The following is a 22,692-nucleotide window of genomic DNA, read 5'->3' on the forward strand; positions in this document are numbered from 1 at the left end:
CAGAAAACTGATGATTCAAAAGAAAGTGAGGAGGGGGGACATAAAATTCTGTAAAGGTCAGTGAAGAATGAGCACCGTAAGAGGCAAAGGCCTAATACACTACTGGCCATTAAAACTGCTACACCACGAAGACGACGTGCCACAGACGCGAAATTTAACCGACAGGAAGAAGATGCTGTGATATGCAAATGATTAGCTTTTCAGAGCTTTCACACAAGGTTGGCGCCGGTGGCGACACCTACAACGTGCTGACATGAGGAAAGTATCCAATCGATTTCTCATACACATATTTAAACAGCAGTTGACCGGCGTTGCCTGGTGATGCCTCGTGTAAGGAGGAAAAATGCGTACCTTCACGTTTCCGACTTTGATAAAGGTCGGATTGTAGCCTATCGCGATTGCGGTTTATCATACGCGACATTGCTGCTCGCGTTGGTCGAGATCCAATGAGTGTTAGCAGAATATGGAATCGGTGGGTTCAGGAGGGTAATACGGAACGCCGTGCTGGATCCCAACGGCCTCGTATCACTAGCAGTCGAGATGACAGGCATCTTATCCGCATGGCTGTAACGGATCGTGCAGCCACGTCTCGATCCCGGAGTCAACAGATGGGGGCGTTTGCAAGACAACAACCATCTGCACGAACAGTTCGACTACATTTGCAGCAACCTGGACTATCAGCTCGGAGATCATGTCTGCGGTTACCCTTGACGCTGCATCACGCACAGGAGCGCCTGCGATGGTGTACTCAGCGACGAACCTGGGTGCACGAATGGCAAAACGTCATTTTTTCGGATGAATCCAGGTCCTGTTTACACCATCATGATGGTCGCATCCGTGTTTGGCGACACCGCGGTGAACGCACATTGGAAGCGTGTATTCGTCATCGCCATACTGGCGTATCACCCGGGGCGATGGTATGGGGTGCCATTGGTTGCACGTCTCGGTCACCCCTTGTTCGCATTGACGGCACTTTGAACAGTGGACGTTACATTTCAGATGTGTTACGACTCGTGGCTCTACCCTTCATTCGATCCCTGCGAAACCCTACATTTCAGCAGGATAATGCACGGCCGCATGTTGCAGGTCCTGTACGGGCCGTTCTGGATACAGAAAATGTTCGACTGCTGCCCTGACTAGCACATTCTCCAGATCTCTCACCAATTGAAAACGTCTGGTCAATGATGGCCGAGCAACTGGCTCGTCACAATACGCCAGTCACTACTCTTGATGAACTGTGGTATCGTGTTGAAGCTGCATGGGCAGCTGTACCTGTACACGCCATCCAAGCTCTGTTTGACTCAATGCCCAGGCGTATCAAGGCCGTTATTACGGCCAGAGGTGGTTGTTCTGGGTACTGATTTCTCAGGATCTATGCACCCAAATTGCGTGAAAATGTAATCACATTTCTGTTCTAGTATAATATATTTGTCCAATGAATAGCCGTTCATCATCTGCATTTCTTCTTGGTGTAGCGATTTTAATGGCCAGTAGTGTACTTGAAGTGCAGAAGAACTATTTATTGTATTGGATAACGGTAAAAGTTGTAGAAAACAAAGGCGAAGGTTAGAGTAAACAAATAATTATTCGTCTCACACTCCATCTGTGATTAACAAGAAGTGCTCTGTCGCTCCAATACTCTGTGGAACAATGGTGAGGAGTGGAGGGATCAGGGGTTCGGGTTTGCAGCGGCGCGCCTGTGAGCGCCTGGCTCACTGGGACAGGAAGCCCGCCACACAGGATGTTGTTGGTGGTGGGGCCAGGACCCCTGCTGAAGCGCCAGGCCCCGCTGCCTGCGGAAAAAGCCACCGACAACGGCTCGCGCGCCCGCAGCCAGTCTCCAGCCACTGGTCCTCACTACCTCGCCGAGTGTGAAATGGAACGTGACGAGGCGTCGCTGCCAAATACCCGCCAGGAGCCTTCGAGAAATGGCGCGTCAAGGGCTGACATTTATAATTAGCAATTGTTGACCGCTTGCATAGTCTAAGACACACAAGTGAGACAGCACTAGACTAGATGGTAGAAGGTTACAAGCCCAGCAGATTCACCTACAGAACTCGGCCACCTGACGAGAAGAGATGCTGGTACCAGGCCATGCACCAGAGTCCTCGGTTAAAATTCGAACCTCCCCGTAGCGTTTCACGGATTGAAGGCACTTGGCGCAGTTAGCATCGGATGGTGGTGATAACTTCGGAGGCCCTCTTGGTGTAGGCTGTCTTTCGGCAACAAGTTCCACCCTCACGTTATTAACATTATGCCGTCCGGCGACACCACAGTGGTGTCGTGCGCGAAATAGCGGTCACCGGAAGGCGACACCACAGTGGTGTCATCTGCATAGTATCGTTCAGTGGCCGGCGACACCAGAGTGATGTCGTGAGCAAAGTATCTTGCAGTGGCCGGCGATAGCACGTTCGTATCCTTTTCATTCTGTTGGTGTTTTGTTTAGGTAACAATAAGTTACACACGTGAACAAGTGTTTCGTTTTTATAAGTACTTGTGCCCTTTTATCACGGCGGACGAAAGAGACAATAGGATTATTTACGATGAATGCGCGGACGTCTTCTCTGATGTTCCGGACGACTTGACAGATTGGGAAGAAGACATTGGACATCAAAAAATTTAAAGTGAAGCAGAATTGTAGGAAGAGAGTGAAATACGTCCAAGAAGAATTCGGCGAACGCTACGGTTGCCAACGGATTCGGCTGAATTAGACGAAGAAGACAGTGCACAGTGGTCACACTTTGATTTACCGAGGACCAATAACAAATTTGAAGGATCCCCGGGTTCAAACATGTTTCCCAAAGATACACAGAGCGTCGAGGATATCGTACAGTTATATATTGGGAACGATCTATTTGAATATATTAGCAACGAAACCAAAAAGTACTACAGTCAAAATTGCAATAGAAGGAAACTGGATTAAGAAATTGCCAAATCTGTCGACGTTATGGGACCCGAACTTAGAAAATGATTTGGGATTGCTATCCTTTGGGAATTGTAAGAAAATCAAGTATCAATGATTATTGGTCAACGAATCCGTTGATAGACACACCGATATTTCGCTAAACGATGTCCCGCAACCGATTCAGACAAATATTATCATTTTTACGTTTTTCCGACAGCAACAATAAACTGGATAATGCTGACCGGCTTGTCAAAGTGCAATTCGTAATTGATTATTCTTCCAAAAAGTTTAAAGAAACGTTTAATCTAAGTCAAAACGTCTCAATTGATGAAGGATTGATACCGTGGCGTGGACGGTTAAATTTTAAAGTTTACAATCCGTCGAAAATTACGAAATACGGCATATTCATTCGGATACTGTGTGATTCGAGTACGGGTTACATTTCCTCATTCAAGAGAGATTCCGGCGCTGGACAGCCTTTAGCAAAAGCAGTGATGGAACTATTGACACCTTTTGATGGAATGTGGCATCACCTCTGTCTGCATGGATAGTTACTATAACAGTGTAGAACTTGCAGAGAAGTTACTTGAAAAGAAAATTCGAGTTTGCGGAACGATACTACAAAATAGAGGATTTCCTGAAAATGAAACCGTGCAAACGTCAATGTGTTTGAAGCTTGTCACCAACGGAAAGGTGACAACCGGCCGGCGACAAGCCAAGTAATCCGACTTATCGCTGCCGGCGCCAAGCGAATAAATTTGTACGAGACATGCGGACGGCAAAGTGTTAAAAATAAAAACTCGACGCTACAGTCTACACACAGTCGTCGCATTCACCTAATTTTCAGACTGCTGCATTTCTCATAGAACTCAGACACTTTCCTAAAGAAAGATACCAATGCACACAAAGCAAAGAAATCTTTCAACTGCAGGGCGATGACACATTTGGTTTCAGAGTGTTAGACGGAAGGGGCATCAGAGTCCATAGGTGAAATAAACAAGTAAAAATGTCTTTTTAAATCGATTACTCAACAATAAGCTCTAAAGCCAAAGAGGGACAATTAACGAACACTTCAAATAAAGCCTTGATGTAAATGAGAACATAGATAATGTTGACATGAAACACAGATAAATACCACACAGAATAACGATCGAGAAAATTTACTATCCCTCGTTGTCTACCAGGTAGCATAAATGCAACCCTTTATTCTTTATGCAGTTGTCATATCATGCCACTTCAAATTCGTACATTTAGCAGAACACACTACTATGTACATATCCAGTATCTAGTGCTTGCCATACGTCCACTCTCAGCTGGCTCATTTGTCAGACATTTTAACCGAAAGTTTAGTGAAAGACACCACGTGGGCTGTCAACGGACTCTCTCTTTTGCAGTTACCTATTCGTACTGATATAATTCCCAGGCTACGGATGCATGCGCAACAATCTACGAACTGATGTCCTTGGTTTGAATTGTGAACAAATGCTTCAAAGAAAAATATGTGTAGAGGACGGAAATGTAAGCAACAGTATCTGCTTAGGTGAAAGAATGGTAGATTTCTTATAGAAGCGCTTAATCAGTTGGGACATTTTCATTAAATAGCTGCCTTAAGAATCAGTTCGTTAAGGTCAGTTGTAGGGTTCGCTATGTGTAACAGAAGCTGAAGACACAGAAAAAGTTATTGGAATCTATGGGTGGCAAAGGCAGAGAGCAGATTCAAAATCATTTAAGAGGTTCAGACTGTGACAGTCTAATCACCGCGAATAAGTGTCGCAGAACGATCTTCACGCAACAGCGTTATTTAACATTTACCCACGGCCGAACACCGATTAAGTGGCTACTACACAAGGCATTTGCGAGTCCACGTCTTATCTCAGAATGTATACACCGCAGGCTCTGAAGCAGAATAGCTGGCAGTCTTCCAGCAAACTGAGTACAATACGACGGTATTTCGAAGCATACCATTCATTGCACAGTACATGCGAAGCTGTTGACCTAAAGACGCAGCCAGCTACCACTTCAGTGGCTGCGGAAGGCCCATGTAACAGTGTGAACGAGTGATATGCATCACACTTCCTCTGACATTATATTACGTCAGTGGCCGCGTCAGGAGATTGACTGTTCGAAAGATAAACAGAACGATTCAGTCAGTAAATTTATGTGACTGGTCTGTTACCTGTTGCACAAAACATTATAAAAACGGAGAATTACGTCAATATTATTTTTGATCACTTGAATCCATTCCAAGCTTATGTGGAATTTTTCAGCGAGAATATGTTCCACACACAAAGACTAGATTCGTGATAGAACACTCAGGAGTGAATGTTCTTTATTAAATGCCCTGGTCCCCATATCGCCAGCAACTTACTAGGTGGGTAGTTGTACCATTCTAGATGGGCACTGAACATCAACAGATGAAGCGGGACTGATTATGTTCTACAATTATGCTAGGATCCAAATATTATTATCCACCAGACCTTTTTGCATCATCCTGACATCAGAATACTCGCTTTGCATTCCTGAACAACGTCTGCAAGGTAGTCGGCAGAGATTCCTTCTACGCTTTCAAGCTGCGTATAATCAGGAAACGCGGCAGGTTTACTAAGGTCATTACTTTCTTTTTAGCTATCATAAGCTCCATTCTTTGTATGGATTGAAAGTACAAACGATGTTGATAGCTAATGTGTTCACATTGTCATACAGGCACAGTGATGGTATTCTGTTATTATAGTAACTGACGTCGCCGATTTAAGAGATAAGTTCCGTACAATGACTGACAAGAATGCGAGCTGTATAATGCGTTAATTTAACGAATGCACAACTGTGAAATTGTGTATTTTACTCTCATTCCGGTCCGAGGAAGGCAATGGCAAGGTTTCCCGCATCGTCCCCTACGCTCCTCGGAGTATGGGACATCATCATCATCACTCTCTCTTCACACTGTGGACTGTCCAAAGTTATGGTTGCATAAGCTGACTACCAATAGGCCGAGTGACCCTTCCAATTCAAAGGTAGTGACAAAAACCATTAAAACACGAGCTTTAGATCAAATATCACCTTGCAAAGTTTGTCTTTGGTATACGGGCAGTTGTTGTTGTTGTTGTTGTTGTGGTCTTCAGTCCTGAGACTGGTTTGATGCAGCTCTCCATGCTACTCTATCCTGTGCAAGCTTCTTCATCTCCCAGTACCTACTGCAACCTACATCCTCCTGAATCTGCTTAGTGTATTGATCTCTTGGTCTCCCTCTACGATTTTTACCCTCCACGCTGCCCTCCAATGCTAAATTTGTGATCCCTTGATGCCTCAAAACATGTCCTACCAACCGATCCCTTCTTCTAGTCAAGTTGTGCCACAAACTTCTCTTCTCCCCAATCCTATTCAATACCTCCTCATTAGTTACGTGATCTACCCACCTTATCTTCAGCATTCTTCTGTAGCACCACATTTCGAAAGCTTCTATTCTCTTCTTGTCCAAACTGGTTATCGTCCATGTTTCACTTCCATACATGGCTACACTCCATACAAATACTTTCAGAAACGACTTCCTGACACTTAAATCTATACTCGATGTTAACAAATTTCTCTTCTTCAGAAACGATTTCCTTGCCATTGCCAGTCTACATTTTATATCCTCTCTACTTCGACCATCATCAGTTATTTTACTCCCTAAATAGCAAAACTCCTTTACTACTTTAAGTGTCTCATTTCCTAATCTAATCCCCTCAGCATCACCCGATTTAATTTGACTACATTCCATTATCCTCGTTTTGCTTTTGTTGATGTTCATCTTATATCCTCCTTTCAAGATACTGTCCATTCCGTTCAACTGCTCTTCCAAGTCCTTTGCTGTCTCTGACAGAATTACAATGTCATCGGCGAACCTCAAAGTTTTTACTTCTTCTCCATGAATTTTAATACCTACTCCGAATTTTTCTTTTGTTTCCTTTACTGCTTGCTCAATATACAGATTGAATAACATCGGGGAGAGGCTACAACCCTGTCTCACTCCTTTCCCAACCACAGCATCCCTTTCATGCCCCTCGACTCTTATAACTGCCATCTGGTTTCTGTACAAATTGTAAATAGCCTTTCGCTCCCTGTATTTTACCCCTGCCACCTTCAGAATTTGGAAGAGAGTATTCCAGTTAACGTTGTCAAAAGCTTTCTCCAAGTCTACAAACGCTAGAAACGTAGGTTTGCCTTTTCTTAATCTTTCTTCTAAGATAAGTCGTAAGGTTAGTATTGCCTCACGTGTTCCGACATTTCTACGGAATCCAAACTGATCTTCCCCGAGGTCCGCTTCTACCAGTTTTTCCATTCGTCTGTAAAGAATTCATGTTAGTATTTTGCAGCTGTGACTTATTAAACTGATAGTTCGGTAATTTTCACATCTGTCAACAATTGCTTTCTTTGGTATTGGAATTATTATATTCTTCTTGAAGTCTGTGGGTATTTCGCCTGTCTCATACATCTTTCTCACCAGATGGTAGAGTTTTGTCATGACTGGCTCTCCCAAGGCCATCAGTAGTTCTAATGGAATGTTGTCTACTCCCGGGGCCTTGTTTCGACTCAGGTCTTTCAGTGCTCTGTCAAACTCTTCACGCAGTATCTTATCTCCCATTTCATCTTCATCTACATCCTCTTCCATTTCCATTATACTGTCCTCAAGTACATCGCCCTTGTATAAACCCTCTATATACTCCTTCCACCTTTCTGCCTTCCCTTCTTTGCTTAGAACTGGGTTGCCATCTGAGCTCTTGATATTCATACGAGTGGTTCTCTTCTCTCCAAAGGTCTCTTTAATTTTCCTGTAGGCAGTATCTATCTTACCCCTAGTGAGACAAGCCTCTACATCCTTACATTTGTTCTCTAGCCATCCCTGCTTAGCCATTTTGCACTTCCTGTCGATCTCATTTTTGAGACGTTTGTATTCCTTTTTGCCTGCTTCATTTACTGCATTTTTATATTTTCTCCTTTCATCAATTAAATTCAATATTTCTTCTGTTACCCAAGGATTTCTATTAGCCCTCGTCTTTTTACCTACTTGATCCTCTGCTGCCTTCACTACTTCATCCCTCAGAGCTACCCATTCTTCTTCTACCTTATTTCTTTCCCCCATTCCTGTCAATTGTTCCATTATGCTCTCCCTGAAACTCTCTACAACCTCTGGTTCTTTCAGTTTATCCAGGTCCCATCTCCTTAAATTCCCACCTTTTTGCAGTTTCTTCAGTTTCAATCTGCAGTTCATAACCAATAGATTGTGGTCAGAATCCACATCTGCCCCTGGAAATGTCTTACAATTTAAAACCTGGTTCCTAAATCTCTGTCTTACCATTATATAATCTATCTGATACCTATTAGTATCTCCAGGATTTTTCCAGGTATACAACCTTCTTTTATGATTCTTGAACCAAGTGTTAGCTATGATTAAGTTATGCTCTGTGCAAAATTCTACAAGGCGGCTTCCTCTTTCATTTCTTCCCCCCAATCCATATTCACCTACTATGTTTCCTTCTCTCCCTTTTCCTACTGACGAATTCCAGTCACCCATGACTATTAAATTTTCGTCTCCCTTCACTACCTGAATAATTTCTTTTATCTCGTCATACATTTCATCAATTTCTTCATCATCTGCAGAGCTAGTTGGCATATAAACTTGTACTACTGTAGTAGGCATGGGCTTTGTGTCTATCTTGGCCACAATAATGCGTTCACTATGCTGTTTGTAGTAGCTAACCCGCACTCCTATTTTTTTATTCATTATTAAACCTACTCCTGCATTACCCCTATTTGATTTTGTATTTATAACCCTGTAATCATCTGACCAAAAGTCTTGTTCCTCCTGCCACCGAACTTCACTAATTCCCACTATATCTAACTTTAACCTATCCATTTCCCTTTTTAAATTTTCTAACCTACCTGCCCGATTAAGGGATCTGACATTCCACGCTCCGATCCGTAGAATGCCAGTTTTCTTTCTCCTGATAACGACATCCTCTTGAGTAGTCCCCGCCCGGAGATCCGAATGGGGGACTATTTTACCTCCGGAATATTTTACCCAAGAGGACGCCATCATCATTCAATCATACAGTAAAGCTGCATGTCCTCGGGAAAAATTACGGCTGTAGTTTCCCCTTGCTTTCAGCCGTTCGCAGTACCAGCACAGCAAGGCCGTTTTGGTTAATGTTACAAGGCCAGTTCAGTCAATCATCCAGACTGTTGCCCCTGCAACTACTGAAAAGGCTGCTGCCCCTCTTCATGAACCACATGTTTGTCTGGCCTCTCAACAGATACCCCTCCGTTGTGGTTGCACCTACGGTACGGCCATCTGTATCGCTGAGGCACGCAAGCCTCCCCACCAACGGCAAGGTCCATGGTTCATGGGGGCAGTAGGCTATGTTAAATACGGAAGATAAGTGCATTTGCAATCCAGATAACAGTTCTTCAGCTGTATTTAAATCATCATCCTCCCAAAACCCTTCTCCCCTGCTCTTTTCGCTTACTATACGATTCACTTGACTGAACGTGTGGAGAATAATTGTAGATAACCCCCTGTATTCTAAATTTCTCTAATTTAATCGACTTGGTAATTATATGGTAATATGTATTTTGTTGGAAGAAACATTTTTCTTACCAGCTCAGTGCAAAAAGTATTGCATTTTTACAACTCAATGCGACAAAAGATGAACGAAAGCTGTGATAAGTTCTTATCGAGACAACTCAGAAGAATTTCCCTCATTCCTACGGATATTAACCTACTCCTCCACTCCTATCGACCCCGTTGTTCAAGCAGCGTCCAGCTCTTATTTGCCCGTATAAACAGATTACGTTAACAGAAAGGCAGTATTTTGTCGCAAATGAAGTATGTGTTCGTTATGATTAAGTTAACATGTATAGAGGAGTCATTATTGACTCTTGCCAAAGGAATAATTCATTATGAGAGTTACACATAGAACCAGGCTCTATAAGTAGATGCTCAAGATCATGGTGACCGAAAAGTCCGTCAACATTTGAAAATTCAATACTTCACGGAATGATGTAGGTAGAGAGGTAAAAATTTACACACATACTTGAAATGACGTAGGGTTTTACTGGAACAAAAAAGTGCACAAAATGACCGACAGATGGCGCGTCATATGATAGAAAAGTAATAAGTAGCATAATAACTGATTTTTAGCAAAGACAATATTATTATAACAAATATTCAATGTATGTTGGCCGTCATTTCATCAACAATACATGTAGTCGAGGGGCAATCTTGTGGACAGCACAGTAAATCAATAGGTATGATGAGAAAATTCCATCATATATTGTATTTCAGCACCCCTAATAATATCGGACGATGGCGGTAGACTTTGGACTTTAAGTAACTCCACAACCAATAATCACAAGGATTGAGGTCTGAGCACATGGGAGGCCAAGAATGATGGAAGTAGCTGCTCAGCACGTAATCCTCACCAATCAATTTGTGCAAATTTGATGTAGCAATATGGGACAGAGCGCCATCCTGCATAAAAGTCGTATCTTCCAGCAGGTGTTGATCAGCCAAGCTAGGGATGGTGCGATTCTATAATACATCGACGTACCTCACACCTGTCCCGCTGACAATTTGAAAAGCAGCACCCCTCATATCCTCGAAGAAAAAGGATTCGATTACGACGGATGTGCTAACTCCACACTACGTCGCGGCTTTTCGACATAAAGTGGTGTTACCACGACAGTTCTATGATTTGCGGTAGCTGAATTCTGTGGTTGTGGGTGGTCTCATGCGTCGTCACTGACGTGTTGCTGTCCAGTGCCATCTGTTGGCCGGTTTTTGCACTCGTTTTTTGGTTTCAATAAAACCATATGTCATTTCGGGCAAGTGTGTCAAATTTTATCTCTTTACCTGTATTATTCCCTCAATTAGTGCATTTTCAAATGTAAACAGACTTCTGGGTCACCCTGTAAATTTTTAAACTTAGTTATTCCTGCCAAACGACATCTGGAGATGTGTTACCTATGATGGTGCCAAACGTTCTTCTGCTCCTGCACTGTGATATACTGGTCTACAGGTGCCATTTTGTAACTACATTGCTTTCTCCTAAAACTGCAACACACTGAGAAATGGGAAATAACGATTTCTGATTTATTGTAGATGCACAGCATTCTAGGGGGAATACATGATGAAATTTCTACGTAATCTGGAGACATCTAGGGTGAGACATCAAATAAACATCTCTAGCAGCAACGATACCTCTAACCCGGCTGGGTATCGAGTCGAACTGAGCTAAAATGACAGATACGAGTTATTCCTTGCTGCTTCAACCATGGTGGTGGTCTGCCCTCTTTCGACAACTCGTGACCAGTTGTTTTCAGCCGGTGAGATATCTAGAATAATGCAATAATAGAACACCCTGTGTATCGAGGTAGGTCAAGACAGCACGAGGAACTTGCGGTTTAGCGGTATCTGGTTTAAACCTCGAAGACGGGACAGTCACGTCGAAAATATGTGGAACTCACCGGCTACACGAACCGAAGATGACCGTGTTGTTTATCCAATGGAACCTCACAGCGTCACATCCATATGGCAATGACGAATGCAATCTGGCAACGTTCCGGCTCCTCGGAGCCGTCGCAGATGGCCCATCGTAATACTGCATACAAACCCAAGACTCGTCTGAAAAGATGCAGTGGTTCGCAACCTTGATGAGACTATTACCCGGTATGTAGTCAGATATTAGCTACTTCCCTTCCCCACTCCCCGTCATAAACATTATTGCCTAACTAAACTTTAGAATGAAATAGAATTTTCTTTGAACGCTTTTATTTTTAAAACGACGTGATAGGACAGACATTTAGGTTTTGAGAATGTTTTTTAAACCACGATATAATGAGTCAAAAACACAGTAGGTTCTGAGTATTTCTAACGCCCTTTCTTTAGTAGAATGATGAAGGAATTCTCTGAGTACGTCATGAGTGCTTCCTACAACTCCTTCTCAGAAAGGAAATCGATATTGAGGGTAGGCACTAGCTGCAAAACATGATTTCTTTGTACCACTCTTCCCCCTAGCGACACTTGTTTCACCAGCACCGTGCACCTCATTTAAAATCAACCAACCTTCAATATAGAATGAAATTTTCACTCTACAGCGGAGTGTGCGCTGATATGAAACTTCCTCGCAGATTAAAACTGTGTGCCGGACCAAAACTCGAACTCGGGACCTTTGCCTTTCGCGGGCAAGTGCTCTACCAACTGAGCTACCCAAGCACGACTCACGCCCCGTCCTCGCAGCTTTAATTCCGCCAGTACCTCGTCTCCCACCTTCCAAACTTCACAGAAGCTCTCCGGCCAACCTTGCAGAACTAGCACTCCTGGAAGCACTCAGTGCACTTGCACGCGAAAGTCAAATGTCCCGAGTTCGAGTCTCGGTCCGGCACACAGTTTTAATTTGCCAGGAAGTTTCAAGCTTCAATAGGTACACTATGCTTAGGGTGTAAATCACTTGATTGCTGGACTCATCACTTCTGAACTGCCAGAAATTGGGAAGTTGCCAACGCTTTGCGTCTGACCACTGCCACTACCACCACCAACAACAAAAACAATAATAATAATAATAATCCATTGTAGACCCTACAGCACTGTAGTAGCCATTACATAGTTACGTTGTGTTGTGCTGTCAATTAGTTCGTTTATCTGTTCCGAAGCCTATTGTGAAGCAATTCCTGGCCCACTGCGGGATATGCCTACAATTCGGAGAATGCATTTTCATGAAATATTCAAGCATATGTGATGTCTGTCTCTCAGTTTTACTGTGCCATATGCATGGTACAAAGTATGTAAGTGATGCGTTGACTATGTGAGCGAGGAGAAGGCCACACATTCATTTCACAAGATGCGACCTCCACCATACTGTATCACGAGTTAATATTTGTAATTGAAAAAGAATGTAATTATTGGTGACATGTCATTAGTACTACGGTCTTAATAAATAGTGATAGTAATGATCTGTTTAAATAATAATTTAGTTTCGTGACCGATGGTGCTCATACTTGGGAGCAAGGGAGAGGGGAAAGGGTGGGGGGGGGGGCATCGCCCTAGCTCTCAGGGAAAGGAAAAAATACAGTGTAATCAGACGTTTTTCTTTCAAGAAAATGATTTACACCTACATCTGCACACATATTCAGCGAGCTACCGTACAATGTGTGGCATTAGGTACCATCTCCCACTACTGTTCCATTCGCTAACAGAGTGAGGGAAAAACGACATCTATGTGCCTCCGCACAACCCCTAACATCTCTAGTCTTATCTTAAGTAAAATGTACGTTGGCGGCAGTAGAATCGTTCTGCAGTCAGTCTCAAACGCCGGTTCTCTAGATTTTCTCAGCAGTGCTCCTCGGAAAGAACGTCGCTCTCCCCCGGCGATTCCCCTTTTGAGTTCCGAAGCATCTCCGTAATACTTGCGTGTTGTTCGATCCTACCGGTAACAAATCTAACAGCCTGCCTTTGTATTGCTTCGATGTCTTCTTTTAATTCAACCTGGAGCGGATCCTAAACACTCGAACAGTAGTCAAGAATGGGTCGCACTAGTGTCCTAAATGCGGTGTCCTTTACAGATGAACCACACTTTCCTGATATTCTCCCAATAAGCCGAAGTCGATCATTCGCCTTCCCTGCTACAATTCTGATGTGCTCACTCCATTTCATATTGCTTTGTAACGTTACGCCTCAATATTTAATCGACTAATCGACCTGACTGTGTAAGTAGCACATTACTAATGCTTTATTCGAACATTACGAGTGTGTTTCTCCCACTCATCGACATTAGCTTACATTTTTGTACATTTAGTACTAGCTGCCATTCACAACACAAACTACGATTTTGTATCCTTCTACAGTCACTCAACGACGGCACCCTCCCGTCCGCCAGTCGGTATTACGCAGGTTTTCAACAGGGTCAGAACTAGAAATGTTTTATGGCACTTGCAAGTCGCCATATTTAAAATACTTCATACTCACACGTCTATACCCCCCCCCCCCCCCCCTCTGCCCGGCTACAAACTATCGTACAGGTGCCCTTTTCGTTATCGAAACACTTCGAACCCTTTTGTTGTCACCCCTTAGAAAATTTCATTTTATCCCTTACGGCCTACTTACCCTCAGGCTGCGAACCACAGCATTACTGTAACTAGCGTTGGCGCTGATCGCACCACAACTAAGGTCGCCGCGACGCCAAGGGAAACAACAACAACAGTCGCTGTGCTGATAGCCCGTGACGTTCTTAACATCGTCGCACCGTCCAGGCGGAAACTTGCCTTGCTGCTAATAAACCCACTTCCTGACTCAAACTACGTAACGCGGCTCAACGATCCTATGTGGACGACGGAACGTCTCAAACTCACATTTTCATAATTTAATCACAGATGACAAGCTACCAAAGTCCAATAATGTACAAAGAGGCCAAAATAAAGCAGAAAAATTAAGGCAATGACAACAGCAGAAAAAAATTTTCAGATCTAATTTCGTTAGAATTGTTGTTACTTAAAACACGTTTATATATTACGGAACTAAATAAATAGGTGCTGAAACTTATTTGGGTTTATAGAAAAAATATTTGTTTGCATATCAGTCGAACCTGATATCCAGTAATACGTCTATCCTCTTGGGCAGTATTCGCATGGGCCTTGAGATTCTACATGACATTGGGCGTGGCTTACCTTAACTCATCGATTTCACATTCGTGAGACAGCTGTGAGATTCCCACTAACGCGAGTAGGAACATCGCGAAACGATAAACTGATGGAGGTGTAATTAAGGGTGACGTCACTACATACGTAAGCTGTACGTTGTTTAGAACCCGACACCGCCATATCAGTACCCCAAAACGTTAGCAGACCACTGTTTACGATTGCTTTTGGTCCTTAATTTATGTCGTGTGCACGCTACTGTTATTTAAATAGGAAATGTTATACTGCTTTCGTGAATAACACAGCGTCAGAAACGCATTTTCAGACATTTTCTCGTCTTAAATGCATATCTGATCCAATAATGCGACGCATTTCACTTCATTAATGTAACTTTGTTATTATACGTTTCGAATAACTAAAAAGAGAAGTATGTCATGTAAAAAGTCTGCTTTCGTAATCGAGCATTTTCCTTAACATGGACCGACGAAACTGGTGTTCAGTCTTTGTTCTCTTCCCACAAATGCTAAGAAAATATTGTGTAATTGTTTGGTCACTTTCCGACTTTCCTTCTGAAATACTTCACCTAGAGAGTTTTTCGAGTTGGACTGATAGCAAATTTAAAGTAAAATGGCAGAAATAAAACAACTAAAGTAAAAGTTAACAGCACAACCAAAATTCATGTATATAAAAGAAAATATCGCTTCAGTGCGTAGACTTACGAATGAAACGTGATTCCTTTGAGCTTTGGACTATGATGAGAATAATTAATGTACCCGCAAATGTCGCAAGCTGACATTTTTTATTAAAGCGCTTTCACCAGAAGCTAATGTTTGGGGCTACTAACATGGCGGATGTCGGCTTCAAGTTCCTGACGTTTGACAACTCCCCTTATTATACATATATTGACAAACTGCACTCTCCGATAGGCCACAATCTTGCCGGTGTCTAATTTCGACATATTTTGGCAAACGCTTACCTTCTCAACGAGGTATTATACTATTTCTTCGCAAATAACCGAAACTTAAATGCGATTTCTGAACGAGAAAAGGGATTCATAATCTTTGCTTTGATACAGAATCTAGATGACGCTTCTCTTGGCTGCCTTGTGCGGTCCTACTGAAGTGCTAATGAACTCGCATATACTAGCGCCTAGTACAGTTCATGTTAGTTTGCTGATTGTTTCGTTTCATCTTCACGTTGTTGCAATTTTAATGAGCAGCGCTATCTTGAAGATATTGAACATACGCTGAGGTAATAGAAGTCATGGGATAGCGATATTCACATATACAGATGACGGTAGTCATAGGTATAAAAGGGCAGCGTATGGCGGAGCTGTCATTTGTACCCCCATGATTCATGTGAAAAGGTTTCCGATGCGATTATGACCACACCCCAGATCACGTAACCACATGACGGGAATTTAGAGATTTTTGTACGTAGAATGGTAGCTGGAGGTAGACCCATGGGACATTCCATTTCGGAAATCGTCAGGGAATTCAATATTCTGAGATCGATAGTTCCAAGAGCGTAACGAGAATACCGTATTTCAGGCATTACCTCTCACGACGGACAACGCAGTGGCCGACAGCCGTCACTTAACGACCGAGAGCAGCGACGTTTGCGTAGTATTGTCAGTGCTGACAGACAAGCAACACTGCGTGAAATAAACACAGAAATCAAAGTGGAACATACGATGAAAGTATTCTTTAGGACAGTACGGCGAAATCTGGTTTTAATGGGCTATGTCAACAGACGACCGATAGGAGTGCCTCTGCTAACAGCACGACATCACCTGCAGCGACTCTCCTAGCTCGTGACCATATAGATTGGACCGTAGGCGATGTAAAACCGTGGCCTGGTCACACGAGTCCCGATTTCAGTTTGTAAGAGCCGATGGTAGATTTCGAGTGTGACGCAGGTCCAACGAAACCATGGACCCAAGTTGTCAACAACGCACTGTGCAAGCTGGTCGTGGCTCCATAATGATATGGTCTGTGTTTGCATGGGTTGGACTGGGTCCACTGGTCCAAATGAACAGATCGTTGACTAGAAATCGCTATGTTCGGCTACTTGGAGACAATTTTCAGCTACGATGGAAATTTTGTGGATGACAATACGCCATGTCACCAGGCCACAATAGCTCGCTGTTGGTTTGAAGAACTTTCTAGCCAGTTCGAGAGAATGATCTGGACACCCATATCGCCCGACATGAATCTTATCGAACATTTATGGGACATAATCGAGAGGTCAGTGCGTTCACAAAATCCTGCACTGCCAACAGTTTCGCAATAATGGATTCCAGCGTGGCAGCATGGATCGATATTTCTCCACGGTACTTCCAGAAGCATGTTGAGCCCATGCGACGTCGATATGCTCCACTACGGCAGCAGAAGGAAGTCTGACAAGGTATTAGGAGGCATCCCATGGAACTGTCACCTCAGTCCACACTTCACAACACAAATGAAGGATCACTTTTTCCAAACCCAGTAATTCCCTCCCGTTGCGACGTATAAGTTTGAAATTTGTCTGTAAATTGCAGACACCCATCCCCTGTAATGGTGTGCATCCCGAATGGCATTGCCTCTGAAATGTTTTTCTCGGCTACCCGTAAGAAAAATGGGCCGAAAATGCGGCGTCCTACGACGTCACCTTCGGCTTCGGCGACGCTTCGAACAGTAAGGTGTCGCCACATGAGAAAAAAGGTGAGAGCTAGAAGTTCATGCGATGTGTAACATTGGTTAGTATTGTCAAATTGGCACAATATTTCACTACAGTGCTGCTCAATGACACTGTGGACGTATCACACAATGAGAATGTCGTCACATCCCTCTTTACTCACATTTCATCCCTTCTTTTGAGTGGCATAAAGGGCGTCAATGAAATCAACCCTTCCCTCAGGGAGTGGAGGAGGGTTGATTCCCGCACATTTTGCGGTTGAAAAAGACAGTGCGCACAGCGATGTGCAACAGGACGACGTTCTTGATGGCCTTTAGCGCTGCTGACACCTCTTATCTATTCAACCGTACTCTAAGAACATCATGGTTCAGCAACCCCACTGAATGTTAACGCACCCCTTTGGAATGCAGCGAGACTGCGGAATTTGCTCTGGTGTACAGTGTGGAACCACTAGGGAGTGTTCAAAACCATTCGATGACTCTGAATGTGATCCAAAGCAGCAGATGGTGTTAATGCTTTTCAGCCGTCCTATTTCGCGCCATCTTGCGGTGTGATCGTGGAAGAGTGTGACATTGGCAGATACGTGACTACAATGGCAAAGGGTCCCTTAAGTTTGGCTATACTCTCGATGCTACACGCCCATCTTTCTTGATCACCCTAAAAATGTACCTGTACACACAGAACCCACGACGACGGTTCTAGGCGCCTGCAGGCAGGCTGTGCTCCTGCTCTCGCGGCTGCTAGTACGCCATCCTGAATCGGAGAGATGTCGAAGGGGTTGCCTATCTGCAAGTGACCAGGACTTCGTCACAGGTGTATCTGAAATGTTTTCACACAGAATCCGCGTTATTTCAGAGATCGGCATCGTGTTTCCGACCTCCATAGAAGAGGCTTCAAGGAGGGGTGAAATGTGGGGCTGGGCCTGTGACGACCTCCCCATCGTATGGCATGTCCACGGTGGCGTTGGACAGAATTGTGAAATTTGATGCCAATGCGACATCATTAACCCGTGCTGTATCTCACATGAACTTCTGAGCTTTGGCGTTTGTTTCGCATGTGTGGACACCTTGCTGTCTGAAGCACCTCCGTGCTCTAAAGTGACGTCGCAAGGCGCCACACTTTTGCATCCTTACAGAGGTATGGTGTAGATACTTTTAACACAAATTTCAAACCTACGTTTCGTAAGGGGAGACAGTTACGGGGTTGCGAAAGAGTGATCGTTTAATTGTGTGGCGCAGTGTAGTTATGATTCAGAAGTTTCCCACGATAAGGCTCCGGTATCGCTTCGTGTGATTAAATTGAAGCTACAACTATATGGATGAAACACCTTGGAACTCAATGGTAGAGACCTGGCAAAGTCACAAGAAACCTAGAAGAGGACAGCAGGCCCGTAATTTAGACGGCATGTTCTGGATCCAAGCCCACCTTCTGGCAATGGTTCCCTTCACTCTGCTTGTCCGACATCAGCATTCGAGGTAGTAAAAATATAGGTTCTACGAAAACTAAGACATTGTGAAATATGTATAAAGTACACGTGGATATCAATCAGTTTGCCTTGTTCTTCCGTTTTACCTTTCCCACTTCTAATATTAGAGTACTGTCTTGGTGAAGCTATTTAGTGCATTGTTATTAATGCTTGAATTCGGACGTATCTCAGGAGAAGTCGTAGCTCGCTTTATATAACCCGTATAAAACGTGTCATTGAGAATTAAAAGCGGAGATACCGCAGTTTTCGACTAAATTTTGCCACCTCGGTTTCAGATTATTTTTCATTCGTCACGCGCTACTGTAGATTTCTCTCCACATTCGATCGGCTGTGAATATTATTTTAAGCAAAGCTCATGAGACATCCGCGATTGCTGGACAGCCTCTACTATGGCGCTTCGCGGGCCAGTCTACTCAGGGGCGACTGTCTCTCACGAGAAGTAGTTACAAACGCGGAGGACCTCAGAACAACAAGTACAATATCTTAACCAGCTACCTGGTTTTGCATTCTATATTACACCGAGAGTCTTAGTTCTCTGGTCAAAATCTCAAACTACATTTATATAAGAAATCTGAGAAGAAAGGTTTGATACTGATCGCATTACTAAGAAACTGCGTATTGAAGCGCGACAATTTACCGACCTTAAACCGTGTCTTTATCCTACGACAGCTCTCACTAAAATTGATCATCCCGGTGGCTGTGGACGACCAATATACCACAGATTCGTCCTTGAACTCCGACGGAAAGTATGTGACACAAAAACAAAGAGGTTGAAGCTGTAAATTTGTTTAGACAGTGGTGGTCGCCTTCGACATACGAGCCCATTAGTGGCGACACGCGTCTGCATTAGTTCCTTTCACTGCCCAAAAAATTTATGCGTGTTGTTTTACACAAAACCGCGCAAGGGCTACGCCTTTTTACCGTCTGGGTAAACTCAGGAAGAAGTGTTTACTTATCGGTTAAGCCACTGACAATAAGATATCAGTTTTGATGGATACAGTTCAGCCACAAGATTAATAACTCTGACTGCATCATTGTTTTCCCACTTCCAGACTACTCTGTAATCAACTGTAACAAGCGTTTTTCTCTTTTTTTTTCGTGAGCATAATATTCCCGCATCACCGTTGACCTAATCATAATGTTGTCATCAAGAGGCTGCCTTCTTCCTGCAGAACATGATGTTAGCATTATATGTGTTTGATTCGATATAAAATGTGAAAGTAATGAGTTTGAATCATGTAACTGAATAGGTACATACAGTAGCCGACGAAAGGATAAATGAATAGATTCAGACATTGGATTAAGCAACCACAGGAAAATTAATGCGTGACACAGAGGGTTCTTGCAGACGGCAATAAACTCAGTGGTGCAAAGGGTACTACTCTGGACGAAGTGGGTGCAATTTTTTTTTTAATTAAGCTGTCCTCAACGCATTAGGCTTGATTCTTTTAGTAGGGATATGCTCCTGTCCTCCTCCGATCTTTGAAGTAACTTATCCAGCCAGTTATAGAGGAGGCCTATAGTTTAATGTGGACTTCGAACTATGATGTAGCTTGGCATTTTTCACATTAACAAGTCGTTGCCGCAGATGAAAGAAGCAACAAGTGGTTCGACAAACCCTAGGAACGATTGCGGATTGAATTCCAAATCTTTGGATTAGGAGGAAAATGGTGAGCTAGCAACAATTGCATTTGACTTGTTGAAAGATGGTCTGTTGTTTGTGGCATACTAATGAGTTAGTAAGCAGTGTAGACGTTCCAGAGCGGCATTAGTTGGTGGAATTGCCTGACTTTCCCTAAGGCTTGTATTGTGGGCCTGAGTAAGTCTAGATGACTCTGAGGAATAGATGGCATATACGTTGGACATGATGTGTCCGCTGTGTCTTAATACCGATGCTGGATTTTGCACATCCTCGCCATACTGGCTGCGGATGGCACAGGTACACAGATTACTTCCAGGATTGCCGTTTCTGATAAGCAGCCACTGCTGACTGCAGTAGGAATTTGCCATAAGGAACCGTTTCCAGCTTACTAACTTATGAAGACGCGCGCTGGCAGCTCTGGATATCAGGGCGCGCCGAGTCACAGCATACAGATCAAACGTATTCTTAACATAGGGTTCTGCAGGCAAATATTATGGAATGATGCTAGACCTCTGATGGTTGTTGAGGGAATACTGAGTACTGCGTCACCACAATATCATCCAGACCGTTTAGCTGACGTTCCTATAACATCCCTGGGGCTAAGCCAGTGCACACATTGTTTCACGAGATTTCTGGAAGGCTGACAGATGTCGGTAGCTTGCTGCCAAGCTATTTCGACGCAGCATCTTCTGGCCCCCTTCAGGTGTACACTCTGCGCCAAAATGTATTGGCACCATCTTAACACGCGGCAGATATCGCGAAATGGCGTGAAACTATCTACACACTGGGAACTTCTAAAAGCCGCACGGGCTAACACTTGTTGTGTCACCGAAGACTCTCTCAAAGACGTTCCTCATCAGGACTGAGCGGCACTGTCATCAGACCTAATCATCGTTGAGGGTTTACAGGACAGCATCTGGTCCAGTCTTGACGCTGACAACATCCTTTGACCTGCTGCAATAACAGGTGGAAATATTACGGAACACTATCTGCCAGTATGATGTGTCACTACAACCACGATAGCAGGACTGCATTGCAACTAGGGGGGCTGGGGAGAGGCTAAACAAGATTCTGGTGCTCAATGTCATCTAGCCATTATGTGAAAGAAACACCTTTGTATGGGACAGTTGCTTTAGGGTCCTCACCTTCCATTTTCAAACAGTGAGCTTTACTAAAACTGAACAGGTCACTGAAGACACTCATATATATAGACACAAACTGTTGCGCTCATCGAAACGAGTCCAACCGCACTGTTACCGTGTGGCACGCGGCGGCAGAGCGCTGTACGCACCGGGGGCGGAGGCGGCGGCGCCGACGGCTCTGGGGGCGGCTGGCGGTCGGCTAGCGTGAGGTAGACCCAGTTGAGCAGGTGCGGCACCGGCGCCGGGGGCGGTGCAGACGGCGTTGCCGGGAACACGGCGTCCAGCGGCGCCATGCTGGCGGCCGCCATCGCACTGCTACTGCCCGCCACTCGCCAGCAGACACTGCCTCGGCGCTGCCACCAGCGCTCCTAGCGACGATGCGGAACAACTCCACCACTACTGCGCGCTGACCTACCTTCATACCGGCGCCGGTGTTTAGCGGTGCGAAATGCCAACTGCACCTAAAACCGCGTTTGCACAGGCAACAAAAACCTGCACAGGCATCCTCCCACTGTCGCCCTAGGAGGCCACTAAGAGTTTCCTCATGCGCGATCTGATTTCCATTGCCGCTGTAATCGAGATGGCATCAACTAACATACAGGGTGTTACAAAAAGGTACGCCCAAACTTTCAGGAAACATTCCTCACACACAAATAAAGAAAAGATGTTATGTGGACATGTGGCCGGAAACGCTTAATTTCCATGTTAGAGCTCATTTTACTTTCGTCAGTATGTACTGTACTTCCTCGATTCACCGCCATGATTTCATACGGGATACTCTACCTGTGCTGCTAGAACATGTGGCTTTACAAGTACGACACAACATGTGGTTCATGCACGATGGAGCTCCTGCACATTTCAGTCGAAGTGTTCGTACGCTTCTCAACAACAGATTCGGTGACCGATGGATTGGTAGAGGCGGACCAATTCCATGACCTCCACGCTCTCCTGACCTCAACCCTCTTGACTTTCATTTATGGGGGCATTTGAAAGCTCTTGTCTACGCAACCCCGGTACCAAATGTAGAGACTCTTTGTGTTCGTAATGTGGACGGCTGTGATACAAAACGCCATTCTCCAGGGCTGCATCAGCGCATCAGGGATTCCGTGGGACGGAGGGTGGATGCACGTATCCTCGCTAACGGAGGACATTTTGAACATTTCCTGTAACAAAG

General features: G+C 44.2%; 1 protein-coding gene across 1 annotated transcript in view; it reads right to left on the minus strand.

The window, feature by feature from the left end:
* Nucleotides 1-21,818, minus strand: part of LOC126236191 (zinc finger CCHC domain-containing protein 24-like) — a 209,726-nt gene extending 187,908 nt beyond the window's left edge. Inside the window, exon 1 of the mRNA XM_049945294.1 lies at nt 21,668-21,818. Within this exon, the coding sequence (XP_049801251.1) occupies nt 21,668-21,811 (144 nt within the window). The 5' untranslated portion in view covers nt 21,812-21,818. The remainder of the gene's footprint in view (nt 1-21,667) is intronic.
* Between the last annotated feature and the right edge of the window lie 874 nt (nt 21,819-22,692).

Source organism: Schistocerca nitens, chromosome 2 (assembly GCF_023898315.1).
Source record: "Schistocerca nitens isolate TAMUIC-IGC-003100 chromosome 2, iqSchNite1.1, whole genome shotgun sequence".
Classification (NCBI taxonomy): domain Eukaryota; kingdom Metazoa; phylum Arthropoda; class Insecta; order Orthoptera; family Acrididae; genus Schistocerca; species Schistocerca nitens.